The sequence below is a fragment of the Mustela lutreola genome, chromosome 17, assembly GCF_030435805.1.
Source record: "Mustela lutreola isolate mMusLut2 chromosome 17, mMusLut2.pri, whole genome shotgun sequence".
NCBI classification, from domain to species: Eukaryota; Metazoa; Chordata; class Mammalia; order Carnivora; family Mustelidae; genus Mustela; species Mustela lutreola.
The window spans coordinates 6,498,309-6,517,990 of NC_081306.1; the positions used below are offsets into that span (position 1 = coordinate 6,498,309).

General features: G+C 42.1%; 1 protein-coding gene across 12 annotated transcripts in view; it reads left to right on the forward strand.

Annotated features, from left to right (window-relative positions):
- The first annotated feature begins 217 nt into the window (after positions 1–217).
- The window catches only part of TNRC6A (trinucleotide repeat containing adaptor 6A), a 104,624-nt gene continuing 85,159 nt past the window's right edge, over positions 218–19,682 (forward strand). For 4 of the 12 annotated variants that reach the window (XM_059155162.1, XM_059155165.1, XM_059155163.1 and 1 more), the window contains exons 1-2: positions 222–492; positions 1,977–2,024. In XM_059155162.1, the coding sequence (XP_059011145.1) occupies positions 443–492; positions 1,977–2,024 (98 nt within the window). In that variant the 5' untranslated portion in view covers positions 222–442. Of the gene's footprint in view, positions 493–1,162; positions 1,583–1,976; positions 2,025–4,247; positions 4,413–18,049; positions 18,217–19,682 lie in introns of those variants that run through there. The other 8 variants (XM_059155170.1, XR_009349334.1, XM_059155171.1 and 5 more) reach the window with 8 other exon arrangements.

A 19,682-nucleotide genomic window follows, 5' to 3' on the forward strand; every position in this document is an offset into this window, starting at 1 on the left:
GTGGGGGGAGGGGGGGTGTTTTAACATGCTCATTGTACAAAAATGAAACAAAATAAAAAAGCCAGATAAAATTAAAATCCGCCGAATACTATCAGTTAACATTTTGGTGCATGTGCTTTAGGACTTTCTGTGCATTCTTTCATTTATTCATTAACCTATTTATTACCCATCTCCCTCAGAGAGGATAAGAACCGGGCAGTGAAGGGAGGTTTTGTTTTTTTTAATGCGGGAGATTTGGGCATGTTTGAAATCCCATGGAAAGAAAGACTTAGTTTAGAAAGAGGAAAACAGGATGATCCTTACTTAGAGTGAGGTCTCGGAGAAGGAATGGATTTTAAGCATCCAAAGGCGGGATCATCTTTTGATTAGGAGGGAAAAAAAAAAAAAAAAAAAAAGGCTTTTGGAGAGGACGGAAAGAAGATCCACATATACACACGAACACATGTATCTTATTGTATCTACGTGCAAGTATATTGCTGTATCTACCTGTAGGTATGTATGACTCCCCCATGGACACTTCGATATTTTTCCTTTACTCCACGTCTGTATCGTATGGTAGCTACATGTTTCCTACCGTGGAAGCGAGTTTGGAACCGCTTTTTCACTTATTCTATTGTAACCACTTTCCCCCACGCCGTTCCTCTTCTTCCCCATCATTTTTGCAGTACCCTAACGCACGCCAGTAACTCCGTTTTTAAAGCCACCTCGGAGTGTTGGACATTTTGGACGTTTACAAATTTTTCACCGTCCTCATCCTCGGGACTTAACATGTTGACGGTGAAATATTTGTCGATGTCCGGGATTGTTTTCGGAACAGAAATTCATGCCAGGGGAATTGCTGAGTCAAACGGTCTGCAAAATTCGGTGGATAAAGATCGCTTTTAAGCCTCACAGTCCGCCTCAGGTATGCATTCTTTACCTGAGGAGGAAGCAGAGGAGCAGAGAGGTTAAATAATTGGCCCAAGGTCAAAAATAATTACAAGGGCCGGATTTCAAAAGCCGCGCGAGCTCATCTTGCTGCGGCAGGGGTAGAATTTGCGGTTTAGCCCTTTTTTTTTTTTTTTTTTTTTCCCTTTTTTGGTGTGTTTCGGTGGGGGAGGGGCCGGGCGGCAGGGAAGGAAACTTGTGTCGCAGCAAAGAAGGAGAAGGAGGAGGGGCGGGACTCCAGTCGGATCGCAGCCGGCCGCGGCGACGGAGGCTGGGCCCGGGGCTCGGCGGGCCCCCAGCCGCTGTGCAAGGCGCCTCGGAGGCGGTGACGCTCCCCTCAGGGAGGTCCGGCGGCCGACCGCTAGCCGCACCCGGGTGGTTGTCAAGGGCCTGCCCCGGCTGCGAGGTTAGTTGCTAGGGCCTCCATCTTGAGGCCGGTGGCCGCGGCGGCCCCGGAAGGGGTTGCCGAACAGGGCATTCACTTCCGGTCTGGGGCCTGCGGCGGCGGCGGTGGCGGCGGCGGCGGCAGCGGGTCGGTGTAGAAAATGGCGCTGGTGCAGCGGCTCGGGCCTCTCCCCGCGGCGCTGCGGAGGGCTTGAGGCTCGCGAGCCTCACTCGCCGCGCCCCACTTGCTCGTGCACTTTACACACATGAGGTGAGTGGGGCGGGGGCCTCCCTCCAGGCGGGAGGAGCCTGGGGCGCTGCCGCAGGGCCCGCGACTGCGGGCGGCGGCGGCGGCGGCGGCAGCGGCGGCGGCGGGCGTCCCCGAGACTTCGGGCCCCGGCGGGGGGGGGGCGGTGTAGGGGCGCCGCTGCGGAGGCCGGGCGGGAGGCCCGGAGGGGCCGCGCTGCGCCGCTGGGGCCGGGCCGGGGGCTGCGGCTCGCCCGCGCCTCCTGCCCGCAGTCCGGGCTGCAGCCCCGCAGCTTTGTGAGCACCCCCGGGCTCCCCTCCCCTCCCCCATCCGCCCCGGCGCGAGCCTCTGCCGCAGCGGCTCCGTTTTCACGCGCATCTCTCTCTCCTCTCTCTCTCTTTTTTCTTTTCTCTTGCAGAGAATTGGAAGCTAAAGCTACCAAAGACGTAGAAAGGAATCTTAGCAGGTAAGATGGGCGAGCTTCCGTCTGTCGCCCCATTAATCGTGTATTTCCCCTCGGGTTCGTCCTTTCTGGGTGTAGAAGTTCCCCCGTGTCATTTTCTTTTCGCACGCAGGGAATAGGCATTCGGGAGAAGAGGCCGGAGGGAATATTGTATGGAGGGATTGCGGGGAGATGCGTAATTACGCGTGTGTTCTTTTCTTTGGGGGAAGAAAAAACAGCGAAAAGCAATTCTTGTAAACTTAGTTAAAGCATTCTCAACCTTTTAGAATTTAATTAGGGGACTTGTGCATTAATTACTATTGTAAATGGTTGCAGGCATTGTGTGACTCATGATTGAGGCGGCCCTTATGGCGGGCTGTCAAACTGTTTTGGCTTCCCCGTTATTACTTTGTAACTCAAATTGTTGCCTTTATAAGAAGATACTATGTTCGCATTTTTTCCCCCCCAACACATTGTAGTCAGGCAGATTCTGTTGCACTGGAAACAGTTTTGCCCTTGAACTTTACCGAGCATAAACTGCGTTTTGTTTTCTTTTGAAACTACATTTGTGTCTGTGTTCGGTGTGTGCTCTTTTTATCAACTGGTAAAATAATTTAAAAATCTGTTCCCATTAAATGCTTATCGTTTCTGCTGGGCCTGAGTGTTTTTGCACTGGTAACTTAAATCTCCACCACAAAGGGAGTTTTTTGATTTTTAAACGTAGCCTTTGTGGAAAGGATTAGCTTTAGCTAGCTGTAACTGCTTAAAGCATCAGAGCATTGCATTATATTTAACTCTTTTTCAAATTCATTTCCTACGGTCTTGTCTTTATTGGCCGTTTTCTTTCGAATCATATGGGGAAACTCAGAGAAACTTCTGGATGAACCTTTTATCAGTGAGCAGCTTTCTTTTTCACTTGGACAGGATAAAATAAAATCTCTCCTATCTTAAGTCTTAAATGTAGTTTGTCCTTCACGATTGTAAGTTTTACGTTTAAGGTGAGGTTAATAACACTCAGTTCAAATCATGTGAATATTTTTCACCATATAAAATCATCCCAAATTGCTGGTCTTTTGAGTTTTATAGATACTAATCTGGTAACAAGATAGTTTAAAAAAATCTTCTCAGTGGGTGAAGGGTGGGCATCACTGGCTTACCAAATAAGAGATTTTCTTATAATTATCATTTCTTAAAATTATGGGGACTGGTTCAAGGAAATTAAGCCTGACATGACTGATAAAACAACTGTTCTTTAGACATTTAGTAATTTTTGTTGTCAAAAGCTTAAAAAAAAATGTTAAGATATGAGACCATTAAAGAAAACAGATTGAATTTTCAGCAGCAGAAGGGAGCTTGGGGTCTATTTCTCCTTCCATTTTTGCTTTGTTAGGTAACTATATCAGTATAATTTCTATGGAGGTTTTCTGGGGCTTAATTAAACATTGCCTTTACTAGGTATAATTTTCATGTGCTATTACAGTTGGAGAGAACGTAGAGTCTCTATGTAAGTTATGTATTAGAGTTTGAATCCCAGCCCTGCCACTTACAATATGACCTTGATTCTTGGCAAATCACTTAGTCTCTGTATGTAATCTATAAAATGAGAGATTTGGGCTAGTCAGTTCCTAAGGTGTGTGAGGCCCCCTGGGTTGTATGAAAAGAAATTCAGTGTCGTCCCTGGCCACAGGGAGCATGTACAATCTGGTAGGAAGACTGTCATATGTACATAAATAACTAATACAAAGTAGATGGTGTAGGGGTTAAGTTACCATCTCATTCCATATTTAAGGATAGCTCTACACTGCAGTTGGTAATCAGGCACAAGGAGGAGGAACAATTTTTAAGGAGGTTTCAAGGCAGTATATGAGGACTGTGGGAGGGTAGCATTGCCTAAAGGTTAAAAGGTTCCAAAGAGGGAGAGGTGTGATTGGGTGGGCAAATGCTTGCCTTCAGCTCCATCTCTAGGTCTGTGCTTCCTTTTTCCCACATAAGGAGAGTGTGTATGTCTTGAAGCATTTATGTTTTCCCCAGGAAATCAAGGCAGTATTCTGTATTCCTTTAGCAAACATTTCTTGAGCATCTTCTATGTTCCAAATGGAAGGCTAGGCACTTGGGAGGGGAAGAAGAGAAGTAGTAAGTGTACTGAATGCTTACTATCTGCCTGGCACATTTTCTGAAGACTTTACATGGACTCATCTGATCCCTGGATCACTGTGTGAGGTAGGTACTATTATTCCTGTTTTACAGATGAAGACTTTGAGGCACAAAGAGGTTAAGTAACTTTCAGGAGGCTACATCACTGGTTTTGGAGGAACTGTCAGGCTTCGGATCATATTGTATCGTCTCTTTTTAGAGGCATGGTTCTTCATCTTGAAAAATTTGAAAATATCTTTGAGGAGGCAGAACCCACAGGTACATTTGATACTTCTAGATCAGAGTTTCTTAACTTGGGCTCTGTTGACATTTTGGGCCAGATAATTTATTATTGTGAGGTCTGCCCTGTGCCTTGTGGGATGGTCAGCAGCATCTGCCTGTAGCACTCCCTCCCAGTTGTAACATTCAGAAATGTCTTTAGATACTGCTAAATGTTCTCTGGGGGGCAAAATCACCCCCAGTTGAGAACTGTCATTCTAGGTCTTCATATTCCCTGCAGATAACCAAACATATGAAATTTTAATGTTAAATATTTAAATGTTAATTTTTACATCTTTTTTTTTTTTTTTTTAAAGATTTTATTTATTTATTTGAGAGAGAGACAGTGAGAGAGAACATGAGCGAGGAGAAGGTCAGAGGGAGAAGCAGACTCCCCATGGAGCTGGGAGCCTGATGTGGGACTCGATCCCGGGACTCTAGGATCATGACCTGAGCCGAAGGCAGTCGTCCAACCAACTGAGCCACCCAGGCGCCCAATTTTTACATCTTTTAATACATTGGAAGTACAGATCCTATTGTGTGGGCCCCTAGATTGAACCTTCTAGTTTCTGAATGTTGGTGTTGGGTTGTCATTCTCCTTTCCCTCTGCTGATTGGCAAATCCTCAAGACAGTGTGCCAGGTAGCCAGTACCAGTTAAACAGAATTGGCAGAAGAGAAATTTAGTTTACTACCTGGGGTAAACTATATTTTTAAATACACTGTTGGCCGTTAAAATGTGTCACTTTATGTCATTATCCTGGACATTCAAAAAAGGGAACTGTGATGGGGTGGGGTTGGTCACCACTGGAACTGAACTTTATTTTTAAAAAATTTTTTGGAAAGATTTTATTTATCTGAGAGTGTACAAAACCCTGGGGGTGGGCAGAAGGAGAGGGAGAAGCAGACTCCCTGCTGAGCAGGGAGCCTGCTGAGGGGCTCCATCCCAGGACCTTGAGATCAGGACTAAACCGAAGGCAGACGGTTACCCGACTGAGCCACGCAGGCACCCCTAGAACTGAAGTTTAAAGGATGAGCTCAATTTGGAAAGGCTGAGAAAAGGGCAGAGTAAGAACAACAGAGCTAGTGGTACAAAATCCCCGGAAGTACAGCGAGTTTTGCAATAGCAGTGGGTAGTTTGGGTTGGTGCGCAAGAGCAGGGCCAGATGCAGAGGTTCTGGAGTATTAGGTTGAGGACTTAGATCTTGTGGCATAGATCTTGTTGGTAGTATGGAACTATTACATGCTCTTGGGTAAGGTGGTGTGGTATGATAGAGTAAGGCAGGTGTTGATGAAGACCTGAATTAAAGTGTTGGGAGAAAAGAGCTGGGAGTGGGAGATACTGAGAAAGTGGAATCTGGGATTTGGCAGCCAACTAAGCTGGGATTAGTTGTGAGAGGGGTCTTAACGCCGTCGTGGGTGAATGAGAGATTGACCCAGCCTCTGAACAGAAGAGAGATCAGAGCAGAAATAGGAGTTGGGTGAGAGAAGATGGTAAGCTACATTTGCTAGTTGTAAAAAAAATCTGAGGCAACTGATCTAATTTTAAAAAATATTTTGGAGGCCAAAGGCATAGAATCATTCAGTATTTAGAGCTGGACCGTGAGATTAGAGAGACCTGCCAGGATTCTGATCTCTTCCATTTTACAAGTCAGAAAGCTATGGTTTAAGACAGATCCAGTAACTCAGTCAAGGTTATATTCTCTCAAGTGACGGAGCTGGGATTCCAACAGGTCTTTGACTCTTAACTACTGAGGTCTTGCAAATGTGCAATGTTTTATTTTATAATGCATATAGAAAAATAACTTTGGTTTCTCATTTCTTTCTGAAAATGTAAGAACACTTAATACATTTTGTGCCCATTTTAGTAATTGATTTATTACTATAATGTAGAGTATATTGTCTTACGAAAAAGTTAAACACTTCATGTTAGCTGAAAAGATTAGGGACAGCAGGAATAAACCAGAGCATTAGGTCTCTCTAGATAAGGTGGATCCTACACTTGCAATTCATCCACCTTTACCTGAGAAAAAAAAATTACTTGCAGTTTTGTTAAGGTTTTCTGTTGCTTTCCTGTGATACAGTTTGTGGGCCAACAAATTCATATTGGTAGGTTTCTTCCTCTCTTAATTTGGCAGCTGTGTGGTAGTCAATTGATAGAATAAATGAATCATAAACTGGAAGCTTAATTTAAAAATGCGTAACAACCCTCTGGAAAATTTAAATATGAACATCATTAAAAAGTCTGAGTACCACTCTGTAACCTCTTGTATTTTTGGCTTCTGAAGTAAGTCTGCAAGTATAAATTAAAGTCCCTTACAGTTCTGTTTTCTGGCAACCTCAGAAGTATTGACCATGATTGGAGAGACAAAAATAGAATGTGCTGTATGTTTTCTGCTCAGAATGACTTATGACAGTCTCACTCAAAGTCAAAATGTCCTCCCATTTAAAATTTTTAAAAAATCATTCTAACCTTCAGCAAAATAGCAAGAATAGTGCGGCGAACATCTCTATCTCTCCCTATTATTAATATTTTGCCGTATAGTTTTATCGTGGCCAGTTCATCCTTAAGTAAGACAACACACATCTCCTGAGAATAAGAGCATTCTGTATTACAATCACATGATCACTCACAGGTAAGTTTAACTTTGTCACAATGCCCTTCTGTTCTTACTCAGATTTTCCCAGCCATCCTAGTGACTTTTTAAGCATTTGTTGGGTTTTTGGCCCTTCATTCCCTAACCCAGAGTTGCTTTCAGTGTCAGTAATTTCCCTACATCCGAGGCAGCTTCTTCACCTCTTCTTTCCCCTTCATGACACTGACATTTGGAGTCGTCCACACTACTTTTTGCAGGCTTTGGTTTGGATTTTTCTGATGGTTTCTGTAGGATTACATACTGTGAAACCTTTTTTTTTTAAGCTTTTTTTTCTTTTTCTTCTTTTTTTTTTTTTTAAGATTTTATTTGTTTATTTGACAGATAGAGATCACAAGTAGGCAGAGGAGAGACAGGAGGAAGCAGGCTCCCTGCTGAGCAGAGAGCCCGATGCGGGGCTCCATCCCAGGACCCTGAGACCATGACCTGAGCTGAAGGCTGAGGCTTAACCCGCTGAGCCACCCGGATGCTTTTTTGGCAGGAATAATGTATAGGTTATGTGCCCTCCGGACAGCACATTGGGCTCCTTCCCCCACCATTTTTAAGCAAATTAGCTGAAAGTGGACCCAGTACTTTTACCTTCCTGCTCACTCTGTTTCATTTTCAGACATGCCAACAATTAGGTCAAACTGAGATATAATTTTAAATAGTTGAGGTTACAGTAATTACACGTCTTCATGTTTAAACTGATTGCTTGTGACAAGGGCAGTTTTTTGAAGGGTCATTCTGGAGGTAGCTCCCTAATTGTTAGACATGAAAGCTGCTTGTTTTCAGCTTTCACCACTGATAAACTGATAGCCTGGGTCAGAAAATAAAACAGGGCTTGCGATCTGCATCCTGAAAAAGGATGTCCCACTGAACAGAGACTCTCATCCTGGATTCTATACAGGGATACAGATGGTATGAAGTACTTTGAAAAATTGAATATGTGCTTTAAAAAAAAAAAAAAAAAGATGGTTCTTAGCATTTATCTGATTTCAAAGGGTCATGGCTCCCCAAAGAGTAAGAAACAACATGTTACAGGGAGGATATCAGAGGAGCTGCATAATGGCAATGAAAAGATTTTAAGATTCAAAGAGAGAAAGTAATGTTCGACAAAGGCGTAGTTTCTCTCTTAAAAAAATAAAAAAAAACAAGACCCATGGAAATAAATATAGCTTAAATTTCCTATGAAGGTGGTCTTATTTTTAAAATGATTTGCATACTCTGGGTGTGTGAGTTGGCTATGAAGCAGAAATCCTAGCCTTTCTACTCTTGTAACTAGGGAAGAGCATTTTGAATCTGCAGCAGTCTGTTATATGTGGATGACTCAGCTGACTTCCCGCTTCAGATGGAATGTTAACAACCGATTGAAACTCGGTTAAGGAATTTTATACTTTGAACCTTAAAAGATAATTTCTGCAAATAGCGATTGATTGGATTTGGTATAATAACCAACAAGATTAAACCGAGTCACTTGTTTCGCTGTTCTTAATAAGGGATTTGAGTCAGCTAGCATTTACTGAGCAGCTTGCCGCAGTGATAATTAAATATTTTTATAATTTTGACATCTGTGTTTTGTTGACTTTGGTCTTTTCTTATTCTTTTGAGGTAGCCCTCTAAAACACAAGGAAATAGTACTATGTGGTGCTCAGATATGCAGTGCTTTTAAATGTGTTTTTAAGCATTACTTCACTGTTTGATAATTGACCATACAAAGGATGTCAGAGAGATAGGTTTTACATAGTGTTCTACTTGTGACGCTCCAGGTGTCGTGAGACATATGTGTACCTGAGACTCTTACCATGTAAAGATAGGAAGGGGCATCAAGTGCATCTTCTACACTGCTGCAACTTTTTTTTTTTTTTTTTTTTTTAGTTTATTTATGAGGTGCCTGGGTGGCTCAGTCCTTAAGCATCTGCCTTCTGCTCAGGTCATTATCCTGGGATCCTGGGATCAAGCCCCACGTCAGGTCCCTGCTCAGCGGGAAGCCTGCTTCTCCCTCTCCCACTCCCCCTGCTTGTATTCCCTCTCTCTGTGTCTCTCTGTCAAATAAATAAATACAATCTTTTTTTTTTTTTTTAAGATATTTATTTATTTATTTATTTATTTATTTATTTATTTGACAGAGATCACAAGTAGGCAGAGAGAGAAAAAGAGAGGAGGAAGCAGATTCCCTGCTGAGCAGAGAGCCCGATGTGGGGCTCAATCCCAGGACCCTGGGATCATGACCTGAGCCGAAGGCAGAGGCTTTAATCTACTGAACCACCCCCCAGGCGCCCCTATGCCATGTTTTTAAAAAAAGATTTTATTTGTTAGAGTGAGAGAATACAAGCAGGGGGGAGTGGCAGAGCAAGAGACCACAAGCAGGGTGAGCAGCAGAGAGAGAGGGAGAAGCATGCTCCCTGCTGATCCAGAAGCCCGATGTGGGACTCAATCCCAGGACACTGGGACCACGACCTGGGCTGAAGGTAGATGCTTAACCAACTAAGCCACCCAGGCACCCCATACCACATTTAAAAAATTTTTTTTCTTTGTTTATTTAAGTAATCTCTATGCTCGATGTGGGGCTTGAACTCAATAACCCCAACCAAGATCAAGAGTCACATGCTTCTCTGATGGAGCCAGCCAGGCACTGTGATATACCACATTTTCTTTCTCTATTCATCAGTTGATGAGCACTATTAGGGTTTTCACTTTAGGGCTGTCATGAAAAACAATGATATGAACATTCCTGGATGAGTGACCATAATGCTTTCAATTCACCTGGGCACGTACCTAGAAGCAGAATTGCTGGGGCATATGGTAATTCTGTGTTTAACTTTGTGAGGAACTGCCAGACTGTTTTCAAAGTATCTGAGCCATTCTACTGTGATGTATGAGGGCTTTGGTTTCTCCTTACCAACACTTGTTACTGTTTGTTTTTATTATCTTCGTGTGAAGTGGTATGTCATTGTGGTTCTGATTTGCATTTCCCTAATAACTAATTATGTGAACATCTTTTTGCATGCTTATTGGCCATTTATGTATCTGATTTGGGGAAATGTCTATTCAGATCCTGTGTCCATTTTAACAGATGGTCATTTTTCTATTGTTGAGTTATAAGAATTTTTTTTTTTACAATTTTATTTTTAAGTAATTTCAAGGGACTCCTGGGTGGCTCAGTTGGTTAAACGTCTCCATTCGGTTCAGATCATGATCTTGGGGTCCTGGGATTGAGCCCCATGTTGAGCTCACTGCTCAGCAAGGAGCCTGTTTCGCCTTCTCCCAGTGACCACCCCCCGCCCCCGACCCCATCAAATGAATTAAAAAAAAAAAATCTTTAATCTCTACACCCAACATGGGACTTAAATTTACAACCCTGAGATCAAAGGAGATCAGAAGTCTCATGCCCTATAAACTAGCTAGCCAGTGCCATATAAGGGTTCTTTATATATTCTAGATACAAGTCCTTTATTAGATACATGATTTACAAATATTTTCTCCCACTCAATGGGTTGCCTTTTTTCTTGATGTTGTCCCTTGAAGCACAAAAGTTTAAAATTTTGTGATATCCAATTTACCATCTTAACCAATTCTGAGTGTATATTTCAGTGACATTAACTACATTTTCATAGTGTTGTGCAAATGTCACCACCATTGGTCTCCACAACTCTTCTCATCTTACAAAATTGAAACTCGGTACCTGTTAAAAAACAACTCCCCATTCTTCCATCCTCTCAACTCCTGGCAACCAGTATACTGCTTTCTTTCTCTGTGAATTTAACTGTTCTAGGTGCCTTATATGAGTGGGATTGTGCAATTTTTGTCCTTTTGTGACTAACTTACTTCCCTTAGTATAATGTCCCCAAGGTTCATCTATGTTGTAGTGCATCAGACAATTGATTTTTTTTTTTTTTTTTAAGAGAGTGTGTGTGCGCTCTCACATGGTGGGTTGGGGGGCGTAGGGGATAGGCAGAGGGAGAGAGAATCCTAAGCAGACTTCCACACTCAGCGTGGAGCCCAGTGCAGGGCTTGATCTCATGGCTAAGAGATCATGACCTGGGCTGAAATCAAGAGTTGGATGCTTAACTGACTGAGCCACCCACGTGCCCCAGTCAGTTGATATTGTATGTTGGTCCTGTATCCTGCAGCTGTGCCAAACTTGTTTATTATTTCTTGTAGTCAGTGTGTGTGTGTATTCTTTAGTACTCTCCCTCTATAACACTGTATCATCAGCAAATAGAGATGGTTTTACAATTTCCTTTCCAATCTTGATGCCTTTTTTTTGTGTTTTTCTTGCTCAGTTTTTCTGAATGGAACCTACTGTACAGTGTTGACTAGAAATGGCAAGAGCAGACATTCTTGTCTCAATTCTCATCTTGGAGGAAAAGCTTTCAATTTCAGCTGTTACGTGTGTTGTGATCTGTGGGCTTTTGTCGATGGCCTTTATCAGGTTAAGGAAGTTTCCTACTATTTCTAGTTTGAGTGTTTTTGTCTTGTCATGAAAGAGTGGATTTTGTCAAATGCTTTTTCTGTATCTAGTGAGATCATGTAGTTTCAGTCCTTTGTTCTGTTAATATGTTGTAGTATATTGATTTTCATATGTTAAACCAACCTTGAATTCCTGGAGTAAATCTCCTTTGAGCATGGTCATTAGTTCTGTTTATATGTTGCTGGTTCAATTTATTAGTCTTCTGTTGAAGATTTTGGTGTCTGATTCATAAGAGTTTGGTCAGGAGTTTTGATATCTTTGTCTTTTTTTGGTACCTGGTACTTGGTTTTGTCTGGTTTGGAATCTGGGGTCTTTTTTTTTTTTTTTTTTTTAAAGATTTTATTTATTCATTTGACAGAGAGAGATCACAAATAGATGGAGAGGCAGGCAGAGAGAGAGAGAGAGAGGGAAGCAGGCTCCCTGCTGAGCAGAGAGCCCGATGCGGGACTCGATCCCAGGACCCTGAGATCATGACCTGAGCCGAAGGCAGCGGCTTAACCCACTGAGCCACCCAGGCACCCGGAATCTGGGGTCTTGAATTGTTCTGGCATCTACCTTATTCTTTGTTATGTTATAATAATTGTTCTTATGTATTGAGTTCTGTTTTCATTTTTGCTTTTTAATGTTAATTTTTTCCAGCTTTATATGTATATAATTGACAACTCACCCCCCCCCTTGCCCCCCAGTGGTCCATGCATTGCCCTTGTGTGCTGTTTTTTTGTTTTGTTTTGTTTTTTAAAGATACTGGAATCTGTGTGTAAGTTGAAGGTGTAGAGTGTGCTGATACGATATGTTTATGTATTGCGGTGTGATTACCGCTATAGTGTTAGCTAACACCTCTGTCATGTCACATAATTAGCATTCCTTTTTGGTGAGAACATTTGAGATCTAGTCTTTTAGCAACTTTGAAGTATATAATAGTTTTGTTGGCTGTGATCACTATTCTATTCATTAGATTTCTAGAACTTACTCCTATTCTAGTTGCAAGTTTGTATACTGTGACAGCATCTCCCCAGTTCTCCCATTCCATACCCCTGGTAACCACTGTTCTACTTTGTTTCTACAAGTTCATCTTTTTTTATATTCCAAGTATAAGTGATACACAGTATTTGTCTTTCTCTGTCTGACTGACTTCACTTAGCACAGTGCCCTAAAGGCCCATCCAGGTTGTCGGAAATGGCAGAATTTCCTTCTTTCTTGTGGTTGAATAATACTCCATCATGTGTAGAGACACACAACATAGACACATTGTGCCACATCTACATCATTCACTGGTGGACACTTGCGCTGTTTCCATATCTTGGCTATTGTGAATCATGGGGCAGTCAGCATGGAAGTGCAGATAACCTTTTTGATACCTTGGTTTTATTTCCTTTGGTTGTATACCCAGAAGTGGAATTACTGGCTCACTAGTAGTTGTATCTTTAATTTTTTTGAGGAACCTTCAAACTGTTTTCTGTAATTGGTTCACCAGTGTACATTCCCAGCAGTGCACACTGGGTTCCTTTTCTGTGTCCTCACCAGCACTTGTTATCTTTTGTCTTCTTGATGATAGCCACTCAGAGAACTGCATCAGTTCTGTTTTCTACTGTAGGTTCTCCCTTCATTTGGAACCTTTGTGCCCTAACCTTAGCTTTGGAGCAGTGTTTTGTACTAACAAAGTCTTGTAGCTAACAATGAGTGTATACCTTATATACATCTGTTAAGCACTTTCTCTGCATTACTTAATTTAATTTTCACAACAGCCCTGGGGAGGAGGTACAGTTTGAGACTTATTATAAACGAGGAGATGGAGGCTTAAGAGAAATAAGGTGCTTACACAAGTAGGTATTGGAGACTGAAGTAGCATGGTCCTTAACCAGAATGTGGGTAAAAGTAAGAGTGAAAAGAATGCCTCTTTGGTGGTTGGTGATAGAGTTAGAGTGCTAGTAAAAGCATAGAAGCAGGAATTTGATTGCAGTGCGCAATGCTGGGGTGTACAATACAAGTAGAACTGGTTTTTGCCCTCAGAGCAGCAATTAGTCCTATTTGGAAGAGTGAGATTAACATCTGAAATAATTAGAAAATGAACATTGTTTAATGAGAGGTGAAGGGTGAAGCTTGTGGGAGTTGGAAAGAATCATGAAGGAGCTGGTAATTAACTTAAGCCTCAAAAGAAGAGTAGAATTTAGGAGGGTAGTTTAGCAAACCAGGTTTTGGGTCAGCCTTACCATTACCTTGTACCTACCGTACAAGTCATTTAGACCTTCTGATCTTTGGCTTCTAAGCGTCAAATAGCAGTAACATCAGTTCTGTGTGTCATCCTTCAGCTTCCAATGGATAATCTCTCAGAGCACTTGCAAACTACAGAGTGCTTCTGTCATTGTGGACGGTTTCTGTTCTGTTTCTAATCTCACCCAACTGTCCTCAACCTAAGCATTTTATTTTATTTTATTTTGTTTTATTTTAAGATTTTCTTTATTTGACAGAGAGAGACAGTGAGAGGGGACACAAGGGGCAGAGGGAGAGGGAGAAGCAGGCTTCTTGCTGAGCAGGGAGCCCGGTGCGGGTCTTGTTCCCTGGACCCTGGGAACATGACCTGAGCTGAAGGCAGACATTTTACGATTGAGCCACCCATTGCCCCTCTAAGCTTTTTAATTTTTTTAAAGATTTTATTTATTCATTTTAAAAAATATTTTATTTATTTGACAGAGAGAGAGAGAGATCACAAGTAGGCAGAGAGGCAGGCAGAGAGAGAGGAGAAAGCAGGCTCCCCGCTGAGTAGAAAGCCTGATGTGGGGCTCGATCCCAGGATGATGACCTGGGCCGAAGGCAGAGGCTTAACCCACTGAGCCTCCCAGGTGCCCGGTAAGCTTTTAATTTTAAAATAATTAAGATTTAGAGAAATTTTGCAAGAACAGAGCAAAGAATTCCTGAATAGCCTTCACCTGTATTGCTCAGATGCTAGCATTCAAACACGTTTGCTTTATCATTCTCTCTTGTTACATACAAGAAAAAACCAGTAATTTTTTTTCTGGATCCTTTTAGAATGACCTGAAAGCATGATGTTCCTTTAGCCCTAAAAACTTTTAAATAGTTATTTCCTAAAATCAAAGACTTTTTTTTTTTTTTAGTAGGTTGCCAACACAGGGCTTGAACTCACGACCCTGAGATGAAGACCTGGGCTGAAGTCAGACATTTAACTGGCTGAGCCACCCACCCAGGCACCCCAAAGACATTTCCTTAGTAACTACAGTACCATTATCAAAATTGGCAAAGTAATATTGGTACAGTCTTAATAGTGAAGCTATAGATCTTACTCAAATTTTGCCAGTTATTTCAATAATGCCTTTTAGAGTAAATCAGAAAACTTTTCCTTGTTTAGAGATTCAGTTCAGGAATACAGGTTGCTTGTGGTTTTCACGTTCGTTTAGTCACCTGCATTCTGGAAATTTCTCTGTTTTTGAAGATCTTGGTATTATTTAGAGTCCAGGCTAGTCATTCCGTAGGATGTCTCTCAGTTCATATTTGTGTGATGTTTCCTCTCTCTCTCTTTTTTTTTTAAACAAAATGATTTTTAATATTGTTGCTTTGTAAGAACCAGTCCCAAATCCAGTGATCCTTCTAAAACTTCCTCTCTAATATTCACATGGGCCAGACACCCAGCCCTAGATATTTGTTACAAGTCAAGGCCCAAAGGGATGATGCTGGCCGATCTCACTTGACTTCAAAGGGCCAATGACACTTTCCACAGGTTGCTGTTTGGGGCTTTAGTCCTTGTTCACAGAATATGCCTTTATGAACCTCCTGCCAGATGGGGCAAGAAGGAACCAAAGCAAGGAGACCAGGATGGGGTACTGTGAATGTCTAGGGGGCTTTGGGGTACAATGTGCCTCTTGTGGGGCTGTCAGGAAAACCCACACACAGATTCCAACCCAAGGCCTGCTCCCTGGACTGCGCAGCTGCTCTGTTTCAGAGTGAGCTGGGAACAGAACATAGTCCTTTCTTACTGAGATGGCAAGTCAGCAGCACACATTAGGACCAACACCTTTGTTCTTGGCTTTCCGGTGCATCCATGACCGAAACCCCACCACGGACATGGCAGCTTAAAGCTGCAGAAACGGACCCTCCCCCAGCTCTGGAGGCCGGAAGCTGTTGTGATGTTCCCTCTCAACTGGGTTCAGGTTATGCATTTTTGGCAGGAGTAGCGCAGAACATGTGTGTGTTAGCTCACGTGTCCTATCAGGAGGTGCGTGGTGTTCATTTGTCACATTACCGATGATGATAACTGCAGTTACTTGGTTAAGGCCGTAATAAGTCAGGTTTGTAACCATAAAATTCAGATTTTTGCTTTTGTGATTAATAATTATTGTTGGGGGAACTTAGAGACTGTGTAAAATACCTTGCTTTTCGTCAGGATTTTTGCCTGAATCAATGGATCACCAAATAGTGACTTTTCAGGGCTGTCATTCTTTCTACATTAGTTGATGTTCTGCCTCAAGATCTTTCCCTTTACCCTGTTTGTTCATCCATCCGTCCATTTGTTAATATCAGGAAGGATTCATAGAGTCTTATATTATTCTATTCAATGGATTGTAATCGTTTATTTGCCTTATTTTGTTGCTTAGATAATGGGGCCAGTGGAAGCCTCCTTTACACAAACCTCTTCTTTTTGAAGAGATCCAGACTCTACATCTGATAAGTCACTGCTGTCTCCGTCCTATTTTTCCCTTCATTCTTTTTTTTAAAGATTTAATTTATTTATTTGACAGACAGAGATCACAAGTAGGCAGAGAGACAGGCAGAGAGAGGAAGGGAAACAGGCTCCCCACTGAGCAGAGAGCCTGACTCGGAGCTCAATCCCAGGACCCCAGGATCACAACCTGAGCCAAAGACAGAGGCCTTACCCCACTAAATCACCCAGGGGTCCCTGTTTTCCCTTCATTCTTAAGAGGAAGGTATGCTGACTCTTCGCTACCACCCATGCCCCCACAGCTAAGCTTTTGGTCTGTGCTTTATGGTTCAAAATCCAGTAGTATCTGTAAATACACAGTGTTGCTGCCGTTCTTGCGCCCCACATTCCTGTCACGAACAGGTGTTGTTATTTATGTGTGTTTCCAGCATTATGCAAACACAAAACGTGGGGATACATATTTTTATCTCTTGCTTCCTCTTAACACAAAACATAGTATATGAACCTTAGTTTTCTTCCAATTAACTGCAGGCCTTCAGATCCTTTCCTACCAGAACACGGACGGTCGTCTCTGTTTTATAGTTGCATACTATTCCACGCATCACTTACTGAACTCCTTCAGCATTTGTGGAAATTACACTGGCCGTGATTGGAAACTGGCCTCTCTTGTGCCACCCGCCCTGCCACTTTCTCCAGTACTTTTATTCCCTGACCCCTTTTCTATCTGCAAATAAGTACTAGTCGTCTTTATATGTAAAACTTCATTTTTACTCTGTTTTCTTCATATCACTGCCAGAGGTTTTGAAAATCTTCTCCAAACCCCTGATTTCATTCTTGCCTATTTTTGCTGCAGCCAGGTTTCCATCTCTACCATGTGGCGAGATCATAGTTTTGACGGTTACCGGTGGCTTTGTGCTGTGGGGTGCTAGACTGGCTTTGGTGATTAATTTACATGTAGGAGGATGAGAAGGACGAAAAGAGAAGGGAGGGTTGGCAAGCGGCTCAAAAAGAGGAAGCAGGAAGGCTGGGAGAAAGAGTGTAAGGGGAAAGTAGGAGAAGAGCATTTTTGGCAGAAGATGTGAAATGTATTTTCATAACCCGCTTGTTGCATACAGCTGGCTCCTGCCTGTGATGAGCAGCCTTATGGTAAGTTGCTGACTGATAGACTAGTTGGGCCCTCTGGAACGCTGTCCTAGGTCTTCTGTTTCATAAAACAAGCAATAACTCCTTGTCGCATTACTGTATAATCAGTTTTAACAGGAGAACCTCCATTTTAAAATGTTTACTTTCTAAAATCTGGAATTGCCATTAATCTACCTCTCCTATCATTCTTCTTACTACTGTCAGCTTTTCCAGTTTCTCATGATTACCTTGGTGTTCCTCTTGATTTTCATTTCCGCTTCAGTCTGCCATTTTGGCGTAGAGCATCGCACCTTTACTCGAATTATTGCAGCAGCTTTCTTACCGTGTTTAGCAACGTATGTCCAACTTCACGGAGCTCTTCATCCCTTGTTCTTCCCTGTCAGTACTGCTCCCTGAAATCACCATGCTGACAAGTCTCCCTGCTTTGGTGGTGTCCGTGCCCTTCTGTGCTCCCTTGCCTGAAAAGGCCCACTTCACTGTAGAAGATTCTTCTTTAAGATCCTTCAAGATCAGCTTCTTTTACTGCTCCTTGAAGCCTTCCATAGCTCTAACAGCTCATGTGCATGTTTTATTTTCCTAAACTTGCTTTACAGCCTCCACCAAATGATTACTTGTTTCCTTATTTCAGGTGTGTTTAAGTTGTTTCTATAAAATTATAGCTTAAAATTATGTTTCCTAAGAAAAAAATAATAAAATAAAATTGTGTTTTCTGCTTAGGTTCTCCCAGTCCGCAGAGACTGCTTGGCTTGCAGGAATTCCTTAATGACTGAGCCACCCAGGTGCCCCGCCTTATAGGAATTCCTAAGCCAGTATTATTATTTTATTGGCTAAACACTGTGGAGGTTATCACTAAATAATTTTGGATACAGAGTCACCTCATCCAGGTACCTTGAGGGTCTGCTTCCCTACTGTACTGTGGAAAATGGGTACTTTGTAATGGGATTTTCTTCTTGTTTTTCTAACAAATGATACACTGATCTGAATATTGACTTTCTTTTGACTCAGAAATATGTCCTAGAGATCTTTCCCTGTAAACTCATGTTTGTCAGGTGGTCCCCAAGACCACCCTCAGGTTTGATGATTCCCCGGGATTCAGCATACAGTTATACTCATGACCATGATGTATTTCATCAAAAGTATCAGCAAAGGGAAAGGGCACATTGGACAAATTCCAGAGGAAAGTAGGTGCAAGTTGCCAAGAGTTCTCTCCCTGTCATGTCGCACAGGACATGCTTAATTGGTCTAGTGTCAAATTATGACAACATGTGTAAAATGTCTACCAGGAAAGCTCATTAGAAATTCAGTGCCCAAGGTTTCTATTAGGGGCCAGTCACGTGTGCACCCTCTGTCTAACAGGTACTAAAATTCCAGATTCCCAAAAGGAAAGGTTTTCAACATAAACTGTATTGTTCGTACAGTTTACCCTTACCAGTTAGGGAATGGTGGGAACCTCTCTGAAGTCCAGCTTCCTTCATACCAGTCGAGGGCCAGCCTTTCTAAGGATCGCAGTCTTAGACCTGCTGTTAACTCTTCTGCACACCATGGACATCTACAAACTCCCTTCCATTTCTTAAACTACTGTAGGATTCCATGGTATGAGTGCATTATGCTCTGATAACTTTTCTCTACTGACTGGCTTTTAGGCTATTTTGCAGTATCTATTTTTGTACAATTTCTTTTTTATGGGCTTTGATTGGAATTAATGGATCATAACATAGTCACATTTGAGAATCTGCTATTAGATACTTCCAAATTCTTCAACAGTGAGCTTCATTAGTCCATACTTCAGCATTTTACAAGAGTACTCTTTGGAAGTGATTACTTTTAACGATAGTCATGTTGGGGATATAGAAAAACTGACCCATCAAGCATCAGGAAGAGCAAGACAAGGATGGGCATTCTAGATCCCAGATGTGTCCTGCTGCCATCATGGGCCCTTGCCTTCCCCATTTCTTTTCCAGCTCCCAGGACTCTGGTTCTGACACACTTTTGTTTCTTCCTCTGTCTCTAATCTCCCATCTTGTTGCCTTTAATTACTTGTGTGGAGGCTTGTAATTTTTTATCTTTTAGTGTGGAAAATTTCAAACATATGCATTAGAAGAGAACAGAATCAGGAAGATAAATGGACCCATTACCCAGTTTCAGCAATTGCCAACATTTTGTTAATCATGTTGCATTTTTCTCTTTCTGTTTTTTGGAGCCATGGGGTGGGGCCTGGATAGTGAAAGCAAATCCTGGATATTATGGTGTTTTCATAAACATTGCTTTAGTACTAATTTACAAAAGTAACATACACGTAACACAACATTTCAAATTGAGATATACTTTTTTTTTTTTTTTTCTTTTTAAT